This window comes from Platichthys flesus, chromosome 14 (genome assembly GCF_949316205.1).
Source record: "Platichthys flesus chromosome 14, fPlaFle2.1, whole genome shotgun sequence".
Lineage (NCBI taxonomy): Eukaryota > Metazoa > Chordata > Actinopteri > Pleuronectiformes > Pleuronectidae > Platichthys > Platichthys flesus.
In genome coordinates, this window is record NC_084958.1 from 10,492,360 (window position 1) to 10,510,612 (window position 18,253).

Consider the following 18,253-nt stretch of genomic DNA (forward strand, 5'->3'; position numbering starts at 1 on the left):
CATCCTTAAAACAGCTATGAGAAATATTGCAGACTAATTTCTTTATACAATATATAGAGTGATTGACTTGTAACTCTCTGAGCCCTTCACACCTGAAAAAAATAATGTTTTCACATCAATTTCCCTCCAATTCCACTAGAGAAATACACTACCATGGCCACTAGATGGAGGCAGCTCACAGTTTAAGGCGTGAAGCCACCATGGAACGTCCCGGCTGCTGCTACATAATGGAAAAGTGTACCTGAAATTACTCAATTATAACATGAACGCGTAAATCAAAACATTAGCAGGGTTTATTCCTTTTTTTGTATTTTTTCAAAGGCTGAAGTGGATCCTCAGATTTGCTTACTCCTGCCTCTCCAGGTTCCCAGTCAATTAGAGTCTCAATATGTATTATTGAAATATGATTGGAAATGGAGAAATAAAAATCTGTGGAACATTCTGGGAAAATTCTACGCCTTTGCATTACAAGTATCTTCCCTTCATGTTGACAACATGTAGCTGTAACACACTTCTTCAAGAGCTTTGGTCAACGACTGATGTCTCTCAGTGGATTTAAGGGCTCAAACCCCAATGACTGCAATGGCTTTGGCTGAGTTACTCTTGCTTGGCACAATAGACGACCAGGAATCTTCTCTCGATTGCCTGTGGTTTAGCCCCAGTTAAGTTTGACAGAGTGTGATGGATAATCAATGGGATGGATAAACAATGCTGGTCTGGGCTCACAGCAGCTCAGCTCAAGACGGACACTAAATGACTTTGGAGGAAATATTCCTTTGTTTCTTAATAAAGTTCTTTTTTCTAGTTTTGTATAGAAAACAGACAGACCAATGGATAACAAAATAATACTGTGAGCATGTAAGATACCTTATGTTTTCACATAGAGTGAAATATTGCTATGCCTATATATGGCTCATAAAGTGTAGCATGTGATGCCTTAGAGCATCGATTTAATGTTATCTCCGAAATGCTGGTTTAGAAATTGAAGTCTGTTGAATCTGGTGTATAAGTCGTGTGTTTAATGCTGTGTCCCGGACAACTCGGATGTTTAATATTCTGACTTCCAAGCATTCCAATGCACGATGATGGCATGCCGTCACATGTAAAACAACATGGCTGACCATGAGAAGCTGATGTTTATCTGGCTCGGGAAGAGATGGTTCAACTCTGACCAGTGCAGCCTCCGTTCATACTAAAACAAAGCAGAGGAGGGAAAAAAACTCACTATTGACAAACAAACAAGGAAACGAAGAGTCCAACAGAGGGTAGACAGGCGTCAGCCCTACAGGATCTATGTCTCTATGAGTGTTGCCATTGTTGTGTGACATCAGACAGCTGCTTCTCCGTGAAGTCGGGATACATCTTTTTTTCCCGAGCTCACAAGTCCAAACTCAGACTTTGAGTGGTGTTCCATTTTACATTTTCAGGTGGGAGGTTGGAAAATTCCAACATCGGAGTTGTCTGGAACGCAGCATTAGTCACAAGTGTGCAGCTGACGACAAACCGTTGTGAACTCAGCTTTAGAGTCACATACATATTTGACGGTTCCAATTAAGGTTTTTATTGTAATTTTTGTTAAGGTTATTATATTCAGTAAATAAATTGTATTGTTGGGTTTTTTTTAAGACTTTTCTTCACATGCAACATAGTGCTTGCAAACATTAGAGCTTCACTTTGATTGATGCCAATCTGTTTTTGGTATTACAGTAACCACAGGAAAAGATTTGTCCATAAATCTGAGGATATGCTGTAGCTTAAGGTTACAAAGTCAAACCCATCCTCTTGGAAACAATCGAATAGACCAATGTTTTCCTTTCCATCAATCAAAGAGGTCACTGTGAAGGTCAGGGTAGCGCTCAAGGACTATGAAAACAAAAGGACGCCCAGAGTTGGGGGTTATTTTGCCTCCCAGCTGTTTCCAGGATTTTTTCACTCCCCTGCCTCTATGCTGCAGTGTCTGCTAAAGGGAAGGGGTTTTACCCCATGATGTCTTTACCAGCCTGGGCAGCCATGGGGCCGCGAGGGAGCCCAAGCGGATCGGATACGCAATCAGAAGTCACAGTAAAAAGGGGACATTAGCAACAACGGACAAAAGAGGTCACAGTCCTGCAACCCCAGGTGAGGAAGGAGGTCGTAATCATTAATTACAGTTCCCTTTCCTGCGTAGGGAGAAGGGAGGGGGAGGGTGGCAGGAGGATCGGCTGATCCTCATCGACCAACTGCTTCGAAACCATCCAGAATGTATCACTTACCACTGAATGCCCATTTCCATACAATTTAGAAATGATCTTAATGACTTGTAATGTGAATTTACCTCGTAACCACTCTGCTTATGTCTACAGCAGAAGGTTCCATCTTGTGTGCGGCTCGATATGAACTTTATACATATGTTCATAAGCATATTTTGCAGAAGTAGTAGAAGTAACTGTCCTGGACTTTGAGGAACCCAGTTAGTTTCAGTTTGACAACTTTTGGGCGTAGGCCCTGTTCTACATGATAAAACCCAGTTTGTATCGCTGATTCTACATCACATGCCTCTCAAGCCTGTGGCGTCTGGTTGTGCTTCAATCCTTTCTCAAGAAAGCTTTGCAATAAAGCTTACAAAAACAACTTGGCTCAGAACCTCATTTCAAGATTTCCACAACACACTACACAGGCTCATTATATTTGTGAATTATTGTGTACCCTGCACACGGTGAGATCTTTATGGTCTACTGACCAAGGCCTTCTAGTCATACCGAGTTGTAGATCAAAAACTAAAGGTGACCGGGCATTCTCTGTCATGGCTCCCACCGTCTGGAACCATCTTTCCTTTTAAAAAAAAAATGCAGAGTCTGTCACCAGTATTAATAGGTTGTTAAAAACTCACCTTTTCTGCAAATATTCGAACTTGGTCTAGTTCTTATGTCTCCATTGTTTTTGCTTGCCCTCTGTATAGCTCTTATTCTTCTATTGTTTGTGTTCTACTCTGTGATTTCCTGTTTTTATCCTAATATTTGTTGTGTTCAGCACTTTGTAAATTTGGTTTTGAAAGGTGCTTTATAAATAAAATGGACTTTCCTAGTTCATATTACAGATTCATATTAGTTTTATATAATTTTCTGCACTATAACTAATTATTATTGTCACTGCACTGTAGTTGTTGAAATGTTTTCCTATCTGGTGTGTACAACAGTCAAAAGTACAACTAAAAAATGTTTTATTTTCCGCTGTGTCAGTTGGAACATTGGTCAACTGTGTCACTTTCGGTACGGGTAAAATACAAATGACATGAGTTGACAGGAAAGCTTGTTGAGATTACAGGAAACATACTTGCACAGAGGAACAGCATCATGATGAGTTTCCAGTATTTCAACACATCCTGTGTCTCAGTTAGTCTGATGAAGTGATTCCCAAAGATACCCAGGCAACTGACCCTCAATATCCTCACAACTACTCCAGCAGTATGTTGCATCCCAAATGTGGAAAAACATTTGATGTTAAACAAAGGATATCCTTTAGGCGGGAAAGACCTCTCCCCTCGCTCAGGTTTGAGTGCTGTATTTATTGATTGGCACCGACACAAGACACTTTTGGGTCATGAATTAACCGCGTGTTCCTGTCCTTTCTCAGAACAACGAACAGGATGTTTGTCTGCTCTCATGATGGTTTGCTTCCCTGTCTCCATTTTGGCTGCATAGCAATATTGTCCTGCTCTAAATCACATTAAAGTTTAAGTGTTTAGAATTAAGTGACGTCTAGAGGTGACTTTTCATATTAGAGCTGAATACCTCAACTCACCCTTTCCTTCCAAATATGAAACTGAACCTCAGTTGTAGTAAAAACTCAAAGGTGTTTAGTTTGTCCAGCTTGGACGATTTTCAATAACATGGTGGCCTCCATAGAGAGGACCCTCTCTCGTTGTATATATAAAGTATTTAAAATATAAACGGCCCATTCTAGGGTAAAGAAAACAACAATTCTTACAATTTATATAAGCCACGCTAATGAAAACACTGCCAAAGATCCCTTTCACCTTAATCTTGCACTAAACCTTTAAATTCATTGAGTGATTATATTATCCAACATGTAAATACATACTGTAAAACTCAATTCAAGTATTATAAGGAAAATATTTTCAATTCATATCTCACAAACGGTATTTATTTCTTCACATAAGCAAACAGCCCCGTTAAATTTAGTCTGATTAAAAGGTCAGAGCTGTCTTCAGATACAATACAATATCCATATCCCCCCCCTCCATGTGTTTTTCCTAAGATGTCTGAAGTTTTAATGTAGGCAATTGATATCCGTGTTCTCCACAGTTAAGAGATGCAACATTGTTCTAGCAGCATGTATACAAGAGCATTTCCAAAGTTTCCGCCCATCTGCCTCTGCCGGCCTGCTGACAGGTTGGCAGGTAAACATAAACATGGTGGATGGATTAAAAGGCGGTGCCAGCAAATCTCAGTGGACACATCACAAGAGGGGTCGGTAAACTCATTTGTGGACAATTAGCCACACAATAGGTGACGCACATAAGGGACAAACAGTCATTTCCGGATCTGAATAGGAAAATATCTTGAATAGCTTTGTTTTTCAAAGAAGAGAGAGGCTCAGCTGATGTGCTTACATTAAAACAAAGATTTTATTTTCATATATTTACATTGTAAAAATACTAATTATTCTTGATAAAGTTGATAAATGTGTAGATTCAAATCATTAAGAGACACACTTTCACATTTTAATTCAAAAGGGCAAAAGTTATTTAAAACTTTTACTTTAATAAATGCATATTGAAGCATAAACTGTATATTATAAGGTACATTTATTTAATATCCAACGTATGCATATGATATGCTGTGTGTAATAGAATGGAGTATACACCTCTTGATTTGTTTTTGTTTGGCTCATCAAGAGAAGATGTTTCAACCCAACATCCTGGAGAGATCCTGCTTTTCCCTGGAGACAGAAAAAAAGATAGAAACAAAGAAGACAATTATTAAATGTTTTCTTCCTATAATGCTGTGAAACGTGAACGCATCACAGTTCTTTAGTAGGCTACAGATTCATGGATTCTCTTTGTGATTCTTGTCGTTTGTAACAATTCCATGAAATGACCTAACTCTTCAAGGAAAAAAGTGCAGACAATGCTTGATGTTACTTATTATACAAATTAGTGTGACGCTCCATGTGTCCATTGTGTGGGACGAGATAAAGAGGGCGTTTTTAGACAAACAAAATATAGCATATCAGCACTGAGCATGCTCTGAATGAAATAAAAGAGCTAAGAATACTTCATACTCACTCTTGACCAGAGGGGTTGATGAGGCGCTGCAGATCTTGAAGGTGCTGAGCGACATCAACTGTAAAATAAGTAAGTAAGGACAGGGATTAGATCATACATACTTCCATAGATCTACAGCCATCACAAAGCAGAGCTATTGATTAACAGATTGATTAATTACATCATTATCAATAACTAATACATCGTGAATGTAATTTTATTTGTGAGCCAAAATATTGAAATGGCTTTTAAAAAAGATCTGCATCACTGTATTTCCACTTGAGGTATGTGTGCAAGTAGTTTTTTAATCTGGGTAAACCAAACCTATAATTAAAAGAATGTGATTGAATGGAACTTAACTAAAACTAAAAAATATAGATAATCCCACTCTGGCTACTACATTTTTGAATTCTTACCTGAGCCACCTCCCAGTCCACTTGACCGTCCTGCACCAAGAGCGGAGCCAGTTCCACCATTACTGTTCCCACTTGTCGGTCCTTTCCCTGTTTCACTTCCTGTTTTACTTTGTCCTGCGTTATTATTCCCAAACCCAAACCAGGAAAATGCATTTGGCACAGTTTTGCTCGTGGATCCAGTTGACCCAGACGATGAACCAACGCCTGAGGAGCTCCTCACACTTGACGTTGGCTTATTTGAGCCGATCCCACTTGAGCCAAGACTTGAACTTGACCCTGTAGACCCAGAGGACGACCCAAGGCCTGAGGAGCTCCTCACACTAGATGTTTGCTTATTTGAGCCAATCCCACTTAAGCTAAGACTTGAACTTGAGCCTGCTGATCCTAAGTTTGATGAAGCTCCCCCAGTTGATCCTGGCTTATTGAGTCCTGACCCTGTGGAGCCAAGGCTTGAACTCGACCCAAATGATGAGTGTGATGAGCTTGAAGAGCCAGTACCAGTTGATCCTTGCTTATTGAACAAGGATCCAGAGGAGCCAATGCTTGAACTAGACCCAGATGATGAGTGTGATGAGCTTGAAGAGCCAGTGCCAGTTGATCCTTGCTTATTGAACAAGGATCCAGACGAGCCAAGGCTTGAACTAGACCCAGATGATGAAAGTGATGAGCTTGAAGAGCTCTTCCCAGATGATCCAAACCTATTGAGGCCTGACCCGGTGGAGCCAAGGCTTGAACTCGACCCAGATGAGCTTGAGGAGCCCGTCCCAGTAGATCCTAGATTATTGAATATTGATCCAGAGGAGCCAAGGCTCGAACTCGACCCAGGTGACAAGAAAGATGAGCTTGCGGAGCCCGTTCCTGTTGATCCTTGCTTATTGAATATTGATCCAGAGGAGCCAAGACTTGAACTTGACCCAGGTGACAAGAAAGATGAGCTTGAGGAGCCCGTCCCAGTAGATCCTAGCTTATTGAACAATGATCCAGAGGAGCCAATGCTTGAACTCGACCCAGGTGACAAGAAAGATGAGCTTGCGGAGCCCGTCCCAGTTGATCCTTGCTTATTGAAGATTGAGCTAGAGGAGCCAAGGCTTGAACTCGACCCAGGTGACAAGAAAGATGAGCTTGCGGAGCCCGTTCCTGTTGATCCTTGCTTATTGAAAATTGATCCAGAGGAGCCAAGGCTTGAACTCGACCCAGGTGACAAGAAAGATGAGCTTGAGGAGCCCGTCCCAGTTGATCCTTGCTTATTGAAGATTGAGCTAGAGGAGCCAAGGCTTGAGCCCAACCCACCTGACCCTGTCCTACTGGGCTGAGCCCCATTAGCAGAGCTGGATCCACCACCACCATACCCACCCCACGCAGACTGACTTAATGTGCCTGTCCGAGAGTTCGACCCAGCGGCAAACCCTGGCTGAAATTAAAGGAGAGAAATGTTAATGTAGGAAAAACAAATCCATGGACAGAACATCTCACCACGCAACATGTTTTGAATTGACACATAAATAACTATATTGAGTCCTAAATGAAACATCATGGGGCTAAATCTAAATCTAAAGCTAGGCTCTTAATAATTCCTTTAACACAGCAACTGACAGTAAACATAACAACAGACCCTGCTCTCCTCTTGTTCTCTACAGGCAGACATGCTCCCACATCCTCCTCCTCCTCTGCACTTGGATCTGGATCATTTCCCATAATCTGTCAGGCTGCTTCGATCTATTACGTGTGATCTTGAGAGCATAAGTCTGATATGGGCTTTGTTTGTATTTATGTATTTCAATAGGTGTTATACATTCACATTTTGACCATGCAAGTTAAACATTGCACACAAAATGACAATATTTCAACCCAAATGTAAGAAGATAGATTACATTTAACAGGGTGGGTTATAAGAGAATTTCCACCAGCATTCAATATGTGCTGCAGCAGCCTGAAGCTTGTTGTTGGTGAAAATGTGAATATTTCTTTAAGATATGACTAAAGAATGTTAAAGAGCTCAGAAAGCCCAGCCTGAGGTCCCTAAAGGTTATGCTGCTCCTTACACCCTGAAGAGCTTAAACATGTTCATATCTTTAGTCATGGCTGTTTTTTTTTTCTTACCTTAGACATGCAGGACATGTTGAGATGGTTGATTTGCTGTGTGAGGTGTTCCACTTCCTTAATTTTGAATTTGACACTGTTTACCAGCACTTCCTTTTCTCCATTTAACGTCATCTTATCGATCAGGAGTCTCTCCTTTTCCTGATCGTGTTTCTGCTGATGCCTGTCTAACTTCTCTCTGTGCTCCTTGATCAGGCCTGTGCGGTTCTGGGTGCACACGCGGTAGTCACTGGACAAGCGCCAGTTCTCTGCCTTCAGGCGGCTGTTCTCAGCTTGGATGTCCGACACCTGGTCTCCCACACTGTTCAAGTAACGCTGGAACTTGTCCTCCACTTCTCTGGACAGGCTGGTGCAGTTGGTCTGGATCTGCTCCAGGTAATCCCTCTGTTTCGAGCAGGTGAGCTGGAAGGCAAGGTGTGTGGTGAAGAGGGATTCAATCTTCATGAGGAAAGCCTTGGAGACATTGGAGACGCCACTCAAGGACTTGAAGAAGTCATCTTTACATTTTTCCTTGTTGAACTGCAGCTCTTTTTCCTGTATGGATTTATCCCTCCTCAGACGTATGGCTTCCAGGTTAATGTTGTCCCTCTCTTTGGCGGTGTGCTCCACTTCTATCCTCATCCTCTGTATCGTTTGGGTGAAGTTGGACTCCACTAACTCAAGCCGAGCTTTCAGCCGCTCAACCAGCAAGCCACAGTTACAGTTATCTGCTGCTGATTTAAAAAAAAAGGTGTATTACATTTTTTTTACAGGAAAGACCAAACAAGTGAGACAAGTCAAATAGCTTATTTGTTGCTTTAATATTTTGGGGTTTGGAATATCACACTTACGTCTTGTTGAGCAGTCACAAGCGAAACAGCGTGAGGCGCTGCACCTGAAGAAATCCTGTTTGCACTGTTGCTGTTCATATTAAGAAAAGAAAAGTCATCAGTGTTTTAGTAATTAGTTCTAGACATGTTGGGAAATATAAACAAACATAGAACTTTTTTCAAAGTTTAACACTGTCTTACAAATATGTTTTGAGTGGTTCTTTAACTTGGTAAACCAGGCTGATTCGGATATAATTATATTTGAATTTCTATAGTGGTCGAATAATGATAAAATGAATAAAATGACACAAGACAGGAACTTGCATATTAGATATGCAATGGGGAAAAAAAGCTTGATTTAGTTTCTCACCAGTTTCCTTTCAAAGTCTTGGATCAAGAATGTTGAGATGTTGGTGAAGTGGCGGAACCTTTCCAGGTCCCAGTCGTTGCGAGCCTTGAGAGTCAGGGTCGTGTTGAGTAAGTTGGTCAGGTTCTTCCTCTGATCCTTTAGGGCCACGTTCTCTAAGGAGAGTCGGCTGAAGCTCTCCTCCAGGTCATGAATGCGCTCTGTGGACGCCGAGTCCTGCGTCTTACCGTAGACCAGAAAGAGCACCAGGCTCACTATGATCAGGGACTGAATGAGCGAAGAGAAGAAGAAGACAATGCGCATGTAGTAGCCACAGCTCTTGCCCTTGGAGCGGTACTGCGTCCTCTTCAGGGCGCCTGGGCCGTGCTTGGAGACCTGGGAGTAGCCGCTGCTGTACATGGTTGCTGAAAGCCAAGGAGGGTCAATGAAGAAATAGTCTCGCACAGGCCGAGGCTCGAGGATATCACTGAGCAGCTAGCAAAGTTTAAATGAGGTCCATCACTCTATCAGAGGATGGACACGTTCCTGCTCAGCACTACAAATTAACAGAAGCTTGTGTTGCTTCCTCTACAGAAAACCCAACACGATGCACATTTGGGCTAGACTTTCCTCTCAGCAGTGCTGACAGCATGAGAACTGATCAGATTGTGACCAAGATGTAAACATGAGTGAGGATTTATAAACTCTCCATGCCTCACACAAGTGCCTCAGTCTCCTCCCTTCATCAGCTGCCCCCCCTGCTCTCTCTCACACACACACACACACACACACACACACACACACACTTCTCTCTCTCCCGTTTTGTCTCTCACATGCACACGCTACATTAAACATTTATTCACCTTAAGATGTAAGTGGACTTGCTCTTTGTCCCAATCAGTCCCCGTAACAAACATAAACTTAAGGTTGAGTTTGTGTTCGAAACATTAAGACATTTCACTGTTGGTATTAAAAGTTTCATATGCCTCTTAAAAACAAAAAAAAACAATTTAGATGTTTATTATTTCCCTACCATAAAATCTGATTTCATTTACATTTCAAAAACTGTTATGCAGCTTTAAAACACAGGTGCATCTTGGAAAAGCATGTTTTGTCATTGATCACAAGACCTTAAGGTTGACAACACCTTCCTTTTTCTTTGTGCCCACAGTTCCAAGAAGAGCCCACCAGAGGAGCTGTGCGTAACACCTCCACTAACGTGCCAAAAACATTTTTTATGGGATCATGGACAGTGTTTTCCGGTGTACAGCGGGCCAGGAGGACAATGGCTCATTTTGTTCTCCTGACGTTCTCATCCAGTGGCCCTTTGATGCTGCAAGTCTCAGTCCAACATGATGACGTGGGTAAGTTGCCCTCTGTCTCAGAGGACAGACACACACACACACACACACACACACACAATATAAAGTGAAATTCAAGGGTTTGACAGTTACAGTCGCAACTTTTTCCTGCCAGGCGTCGTTGATGTGCCAGGCCTCATCTTGACAGGAAGCAGTAATTCATAGAGGAACTGTTGACGGCCAAACACGCAGCAACTTTTAGGATGAGATTTCAGATAAAAGGCGCCAACAAACGCAGGATATCAGAGACAAATACCAGACATAAACAGCCTGAGTGTTGATTTAATTGAGATTGAAGTGGGTTGTTTATATCTTCCTATCTATAAAAAGGGTAAGGGAGGTTTTTATTGTTCATTAGCTATATTTGTATTTTGGATCTATTCGTGGGATGTTGCCAACATTTCTAACACAGCAAACTAAAATTACTGAAGAAAGGCTTGATGAATAATTTATAACGCTCTTATTTTATCAATTTATATTTTGAAGCAATACGAATATTATTGCTGTTAAAATGTATCTAGTGTTTTTCCCTGAGTGTTGTATTTAATACACGTAGATTTGACTGAAAACACAAATAGTGAAACAGCCGATCTATCGATTCACAATCTTTACCTCTGTTTCTGTAAAGGTCACAGTCGGGCTGGAGCTAATCCCAGTTACCGTGAGTTGGCTGACTTGATATTCAATTTCTAGGGCCGCTGAGGTTTAGTGATAGTTCTTCTAGTTAAAATGAAGGTTCATTGTGTTTGTGTTGCTCAAACCACTGAAAAATGTGGAAAACTCAATAGCGAAATGCCTTCCCAGTGACAGTGCTCTAATTAACTACTAGAATTACTGGTCTGTAGTTGTATGCCTTCCCCAACCATACATACATACATACATACATACTTCTACATATTCTAAATACTTTTACCTTTGACCACCAAAACATAATCACTTTACTGGAATGGGACGGACAACCCCAAAACATGTCTGCCTCTGGCTGTTGCTGGCATGGAGGCATAACAATATGGATAATCAGAGATACCATTTTAAACTATGTTCATTAGGACATAAAAGGGTTGATAATTATAAAAACTCTATTTTAAAGATGAAATTTAGCTGGATATGGTTTATTTCTCAACTGTAGAAAGTGTCCATGTGGTTTTGAGACGCCCTCATTTCAAAGCATTTCACAGGTGAACCAGCCTCTCCCACACGCCACCGGCCGCTGCTTCTTTAAAAACCTTATCCGAACCCTTCAAGAGGTTTGGGAGGGGGCTCTGGGCGTCACCCCTCATTGGATCAAGTATTGCGGGAACAGAGCCCTATTGTGACTGCTGTGTTTAGATCTGAAATGTTTTGGTAGACACAAAACAAACTGAAGAGTGTTTACAGGGATGGTTTCCTGTCCGGTTTGCTTGCCCTGGTATGGGATCTCTGTTTTGAGCAGGAACTATGTCCCTGATATTACTATTTCCCATTGTACATTGTGCTGGAGAACATTACATTGCTTAAGGAGAATCTACAATACAAATAATCACAAATTATTACACGACCATAAAATGTAATTCATCAGGTCGTTCAGTTTTGTTATATTGAAACTTGGAAGAAAACACCTGACTTCATAGTCAGTGAACATTCCACTCCATTCGGCTCAGGGTATGATCCTGGTATGTGAATAAAACAAACACCAACACAACACACACTGAGGTTCCAGTGAGATCAGCCTGTGTTGGCTTTAATGGCTCAAATGGCAAGCCTAAGACTTCAGTTCTAAAACTCATTAACCCTAAGAAACAATAGTGGCACACTGAACCTTAGCCGATAAACAACTCTGTTGTTAATTCATCAGAATTTTACTGAGAACTCCATTACAACAAATTCTGTGAATTGGAAGACACTGTTGAGACATAGGAAAAGAGAAAAAAAACATCAAGTAAGTACACACACACACACACATGAAACTGACCTTAACTTTGGTTAAGGCTGGAAACTACTTTTTTTTAATCATAGGTAACTATAAAGCTGGTAACTGTTAAGCTCATGTTTAAATCAGAAATTGTGGTTATTGAAATAACATCCTCAAAGTAAACATACACCTTTTTTTCCTCTGTTTTCACTTATACTGATAGTATTGTTAGACAACAGCCTCAATGCAATATTCAACATGCATGAACAAACACACACACACACAATAAGTGTTATGGAACATGCTGCCACCTAGTGGGAAAATATTGCTTCAGCAGCTGAACACTGATGAAGATATTAAAATAATATTCATAATTTCAGAAATAAATGAACCAAGTAAAACAGAGAGAATATGAAAATATGGTGGAAGATGGGGGACGATGTATTTTACATATTCATGGCCTTTAGTTTTTTGATCAGACATTTGTATTTAATATTTGATGGACTGAGTCTCTCTCACACAGTGTACGCTCCTGAATTGTTAAACTTACAACTGTACTACAAGTAAATATGTGACATAGACATCTGTCTGAAATGTGCATTCAGTGCTGCAGATTTTTCTCACTAAAGCAAATAACCATTTATTTGATTTTTTTTTATCATATTAATTGTTGGAGTATTTCAAGCTGCAGGCTGAGGTTGAAGAGTGCTTAACGTAAAATATATTCTCAAAATTCAACGCTTAGGAAATTAAATTAACCACACCACAGGCCACTTTATTAATATGGTACATGTACTGAAATAAGACACTTATATGAACACAGAAATCCTGCAAAGATCTTATATTAAACACAGGCAAAATACCTATTCTCTGATATAGTTGAAATCATTATTTGTTACCCTTCTGAAAAGCTGATTTCAGATATGGAATGAACTCCAGACGTTAACTTGACATTTTCTGGAGGGGCTGTATGTGATAACACAAATGTCAGTCGCTCAGGACATTTTTCTGCCGCCTCCTTGTAAAATGTTGATGGATGCCGATGTCAACTTGGAAAGAAAATGATTCAGTCCCAACAGCTTAACTGAATAAAGATCACTCTCTTAAAAATACTCATTTGATCAAGGAAAATCAGTATTGTCGTCCAGATCGGCACAAAATGTCACCACTTCATGCTTCAAACGTTTGTGTTTCTTTTTCTGTTTTAAGAAAATCGTTTCAGTAATAATTCTGCTAAAAGACAGACAAGTAGCACTGCAAATGTTACTTCCTGTAAAGCTGAGAAATTAACATGATACATGTCATTAAAAAAAGGAATTTTATTTCAAATATTCAATTATGTGCTACTGTTTTTTTCTTCATTTGGTCGTAACAACCTTTTTGTTTTACTGCTCTTATGCTTAGCCTGGCTACAGCCCCATATAAGCAGCTGGTGACAAATAAGCCCATTGCTCTTCTCATCCAACATTTGGCTATCACCAATTACTAAATTTATTTTTTCCATAAGACATAAAAATGACAATTGGTCTTCTTCTACGTGGTGAAGCCTGAACGACACCCTCCAGAGATGCTTATAGCTCTGAAAGATCTGGTTACTCATATCACATCCGTGTAGGATATCAGAGGCCCGACCAGAAGAAAGAGCTGTCTGTTAGTGAAGGGGGGGGGGGGGCAGAGGGGAAGTGGTAAATGCCTGAGCTGACCACCAGACTGGACAGACACAAATAAACAACACGGTGCTAAATAACTGCACGTGTGTTAAGTGGAGAAAGGAGGGGAACGCTTTCTTTGTTCTCTTCGCTCCAGCTACTGAGTGGGCAGCGTCCCGTCAGCCTGAATTTAAATGATACTGTATTGCTTCAGAGGGGGTTTAAAAAATAAATACTCAGACACTCATTTATCATGACAATGCATGATGATATCAAAGCCAGAATTGTTCACATGAATTTTTCTCAACAGCCCCTGTGATGTGCAATCGTCTCAGATCATTCATTCGGGCTCACATTTAATTTGAAATTGAAAGACTGCCTGTGACCAGTGGCTCCTGTGGTGATGTGATAAGAGGCGAAGAAAATTCCCCCTCACATTGCATTTATCTGCTTTTTCTTTTTAATCAATTTCTGCCGCTGAGCCAAGGAGGCAGCTGGGGCATTAATGGGTGAAATAAGGAGGATTTGCGTCGTAATCATGTGATGTACAGTGGCTTTCGGCGTGCTGCCATCAGCCACCTCTCATCCGAGGTGGCTAAAAGACCAAATGGTGACGCCCGAGAGTTAACCCCCCCTCTTCTCTCTGTGTCCTTAGCCCAGCAGATGTTTTTCCTTTGACCCGCACAAAAGGCTTCTGTTTTTGTTTGCAGCCTTGTCCATTCCTCAGAGGTCAGAGGTCACCCTGGTCTCAGGGTGAAGCTGTCACAGCAAGTCTAAACATTTGATGGCCATCGGAGCGTGATGGAAACGCCGTCCCCGCAAGAAGGCTGCACTAACGCCTCATGATTACTTAAAGTAAAGACCTACTTTCCATATGCTGATGCGCTTGAGAGCACGCTGCTAACACCCTGATATTGAATTACAGTGGTTGCTGGGGATGCCTCGGGCAGGGGGCTGGACTAGCTTAAGAGATGCAGACGTGTGGGTGGTGGTGGTGGGGGGGGGGGGGGAGAGAAAGGGGCGAAATAGTATTTGTTATGGGATGATCCTCTGTAACGGACCTTAAAGGTTAACTTCAGTGGTGGAAATGTTAACTGAATCAACGGCCGGGTGGCTCGTGTTTGGGCCTGCCCGAAAATGCCAAAGGGTGGGGCTTGATGACCCACCTTATAATCACAGCTTTGAAAGAACGTCCTACAATTTAATGCCAAAGGGAAATTTAGGATGAATTTAAATTTGAGTTATAGGGCAACTGACAAGTTCAACAAAAGGTTGATTGTACACAACATCACAAAACACAGGCACTCACAATTTTGGATCATTGAAAGGTGTGATTTACATTTGAGGGAAACTGGGATGTGCTCCAGTAAACTGATTTACTCAGTTATCTGGATTACCATAAAACCCTGAGCCCCCTTTAATCTGGTAGAGAGGCTGATGCAAAAATATTCTTATATGGTGAAACAAAGTATTGATCGGGAGGAAACTTTGAATTAAACATGAGAAATCTTTGCCAAATGTGTTGTCTCTGCTCAGCTAAGAGGAAACACTTGCATATAACAGTATGAAAATGTGAGTGATGAAAGTAAGAAATCAGACGAAACGTATTTGAAAAACGTTTTTGCAAGCATTTGAAAAAAAAAAATCTATGAAACGAAGGATGATAAGTAAAACTTGTATGAAGCCTTAGTTGTGACATCTTCAGGGTTAGATGTTAACAAAAGGCCACTGAACTTTCACACACTGCGCTAGAACAGTAGCTCACATGCTATGATCCCAATCAGCTCAACCTTAAAGAACGGTTTCAAATTACATCCATGACTAGTTAATTATGTTCCTCCAGTTACACAACACACTCGGGGACCTTTCACCCCAGTAAAGACCTGAACAAAGACAGTTTGGACAATGGACCAAGCGGTATCTTTTGTGTGATCAGAATGCATTGGCAAAAGTAACATAAGGAAACACCAGTGGTAACCTTCTGTACAAGACAAACATGGCGGAGCCCGGAATCGTGTCTACGTGATGCTACGCAGACGAGCAGGAGCTCTAAAAGTGTGTCACGAATCGCATCATCCTTCCAAGTTGGCCTCTACAGAGAACGTAGACCGCTCTTTTTTTCATCCTGAGATATTTTTGTTTTTTTGGATTTTTTCTTTAGTTTAGCGTCCATCTCGTGTTAGAGACGTCCTTAACAGGCCCACTTGCTCGCTGTGAATTTTCTAGACTCCTGCTGTATTGTCATGTGGGCTCATGGGAGCAACTGACTGTTTGCATTCTTACGTACATCCTCTTTACAGGCTTTTGCCTCAAAATAGTTCAAGTTCAACCAATTGACGTGGTTCGAGATCTTATATTTCTTTAAAAGAAATTGTTCAACAAATTCACGTAAAAATATAGAAACAAGATAGATTGTCTTTACTGACCCATCTGTCAGTAAAGACAATCTTCTAACAATAATAGAACTGATTTAACATTACACTAAAGTAGTCGATACATTCATACAGGTAAACTATCCCACCCTGTTTTTATACAGTCTATGATCCCAGACAATACCAGGTCACTCAATATATGGGGGGGGGGGGGGGGGGGCTGTTGGCTGGAATATTAAACCACACTATAACACACAACTGTTTGCAGGATGCATAGCAATGGGTAAATTAGTATTGAATCTGACAATTCATGTATCATTTTTCTAGTGGACAATTGTGGTACTGCAGCAAATGTGAAAACAAACATTTACACAAACCTTTTGATTAGTTTGATCTGAAGACTGGTTCGATGTGACTGTGGAGCTTCAGTGTTTGCCCTGTCTCCTCTGTATCTACGTCAGTGAGATCAGATGTTTGTGTCAGGTTGGCAGCTTGGCCGACATCTTTTGCTGTCTTTGCTGGATTCCTCACTCCGGGCAAACAGATTCCTGACTGTCGGTTCAAAGGTCACATCACTCGTGCCCCCAGTGGTATCTCTCAAACAAACACACACACCCCACACACACACAAAGGCTGAAATTACAAGACATTCACAGCATCCCTTTCATCTCTCTCTCTCTCTCTCTCTCTCTCTCTCTCTCCGATCCAAAGTGTACCATGCTTTTCCCTATCTGACATTCCCTCTGTCAAATGCTATATAAGAAATCTGATAAAATAATTGCCAATATTGTTGTAGTTTGTTCTACTTTTGTATTTAGAAATCTTTTTGAAAAAATGTTATTTTCGTCCGCAATAGCGAACAATCAAGTATTGAAAACTTTCCATCTTACATCTACTAAATGAATGTGTCACTGTCAGGATGATAACCTGTTGTCAAACTGCTGCAGTTTGTTGAGCCCAAGCTAAATGCCGTTGACAGAGGCACAGGAAGCGAGATAGAGTCGGACGTGATTGTGCGAGAGGGCGACTGTAGCTCTCTGATAGTGATCGTTTCTGACACAGAAGTCCTTTTCAAACAGAGGCCCTGCTGTTTTGTCATTGAGAAGAGCCCCTGGTAATACTGGCTTTACTTGTTTACACTGTCCTAAAAACAATCAGACATAATGCTGATGGCTTATTGCAGAAACAATGCTTCCCCATTCGGTGTATCTAGCTTTTTACACTGTACGCCTTGTCTACACTCGTGCCAATATTTTTCAGAATCAGGTTTTTCTTCTACATTTGGGTCTCTTTTACACACACACACACACACACACACACACACACACACACACACACAGACACACACACACACACACACAAACACACAGTTGCTTTGTGTAGAACGACACTTTGGGCCCTGTACCAGGAAGGTCTTAGATTAGCTGATGAAACCAATGTTATATAATTATAAGCAAAGACAGACATTTGCTGCTCTCAATGTTTTTCTCTGGTATTTTATATAATAACTTTAATACAATAGCACTGACTGCAGCCGGCTCACTCCTGTGATGTTTTAAGGTCAATCGACCTGGGGACGTTTTGCAGCCCTGAATAAAGTCGGACAAAAATTCTAACCTGCATGCATTGTGTTAGGACCAGCATGCATCACTATAAGTCAGTGCTGCACAGCGCCGCATTAAGTCGAGCCCACCTATTATCTACTTGAGTAGGCTGTGGAGGAGCGGCTGAGCTAGCTGACACCAGTGACTGTGCTCAAATTAATTTACATTACAGAAGATCTAAAAACTAAAATTAAGTTTACAGATAATCAACCAGACAAAAATGGCCTCCGGCGCTTTAAATAGAACATGACACTTTTCAGATATTTACTCTAAAGCAACAACAAATAGAATCAATTAACATAAATATGCTGATTTTCGGATACACAACAGTTGTATATCTCATCTTGTTACACACACACACTGAGGCACACAGGGCTTTACAAGGCCCCTTTATTTGACAAGCCTAATCTTTCCCAACACAAGAAGTGACAATAAGCAG

The 18,253-nt window shown here is 41.0% G+C and overlaps 1 protein-coding gene across 2 annotated transcripts; it reads right to left on the reverse strand.

The window, feature by feature from the left end:
* Positions 1-4,600: 4,600 nt before the first annotated feature.
* plvapa (plasmalemma vesicle associated protein a) lies at positions 4,601-9,596 on the reverse strand. Of its 2 annotated transcripts, none has more exons than XM_062404684.1 (6): positions 8,962-9,596; positions 8,613-8,682; positions 7,783-8,492; positions 5,683-7,093; positions 5,288-5,345; positions 4,601-4,941 (listed from the first exon to the last, which is right to left on the reverse strand). In XM_062404684.1, exons 1-6 carry the CDS (start codon positions 9,355-9,357, stop codon positions 4,908-4,910), a joined length of 2,679 nt encoding a protein of 892 aa, XP_062260668.1. In that variant the 5' UTR covers positions 9,358-9,596; the 3' UTR covers positions 4,601-4,907. The 2 variants fall into 2 exon arrangements, with proteins under 2 accessions (XP_062260668.1, XP_062260667.1); XM_062404683.1 differs by having other exon boundaries at positions 7,783-8,495.
* Positions 9,597-18,253: the final 8,657 nt, after the last annotated feature.

What these genes read in the sequence shown, in the direction of transcription:
- plvapa (XM_062404683.1), bottom strand. Translation starts at nt 9,357, where the DNA reads ATGTACAGCAGCGGCTACTCCCAGGTCTCCAAGCACGGCCCAGGCGCC. An exon ending in TGGACTGGGAGGTGGCTCAG is followed by an intron (nt 5,346 to 5,682) that starts GTAAGAATTCAA and finishes CTTATTTTACAG; the next exon opens with TTGATGTCGCTCAGCACCTT. An exon ending in ATCAACCCCTCTGGTCAAGA is followed by an intron (nt 4,942 to 5,287) that starts GTGAGTATGAAG and finishes TTCTGTCTCCAG; the next exon opens with GGAAAAGCAGGATCTCTCCA.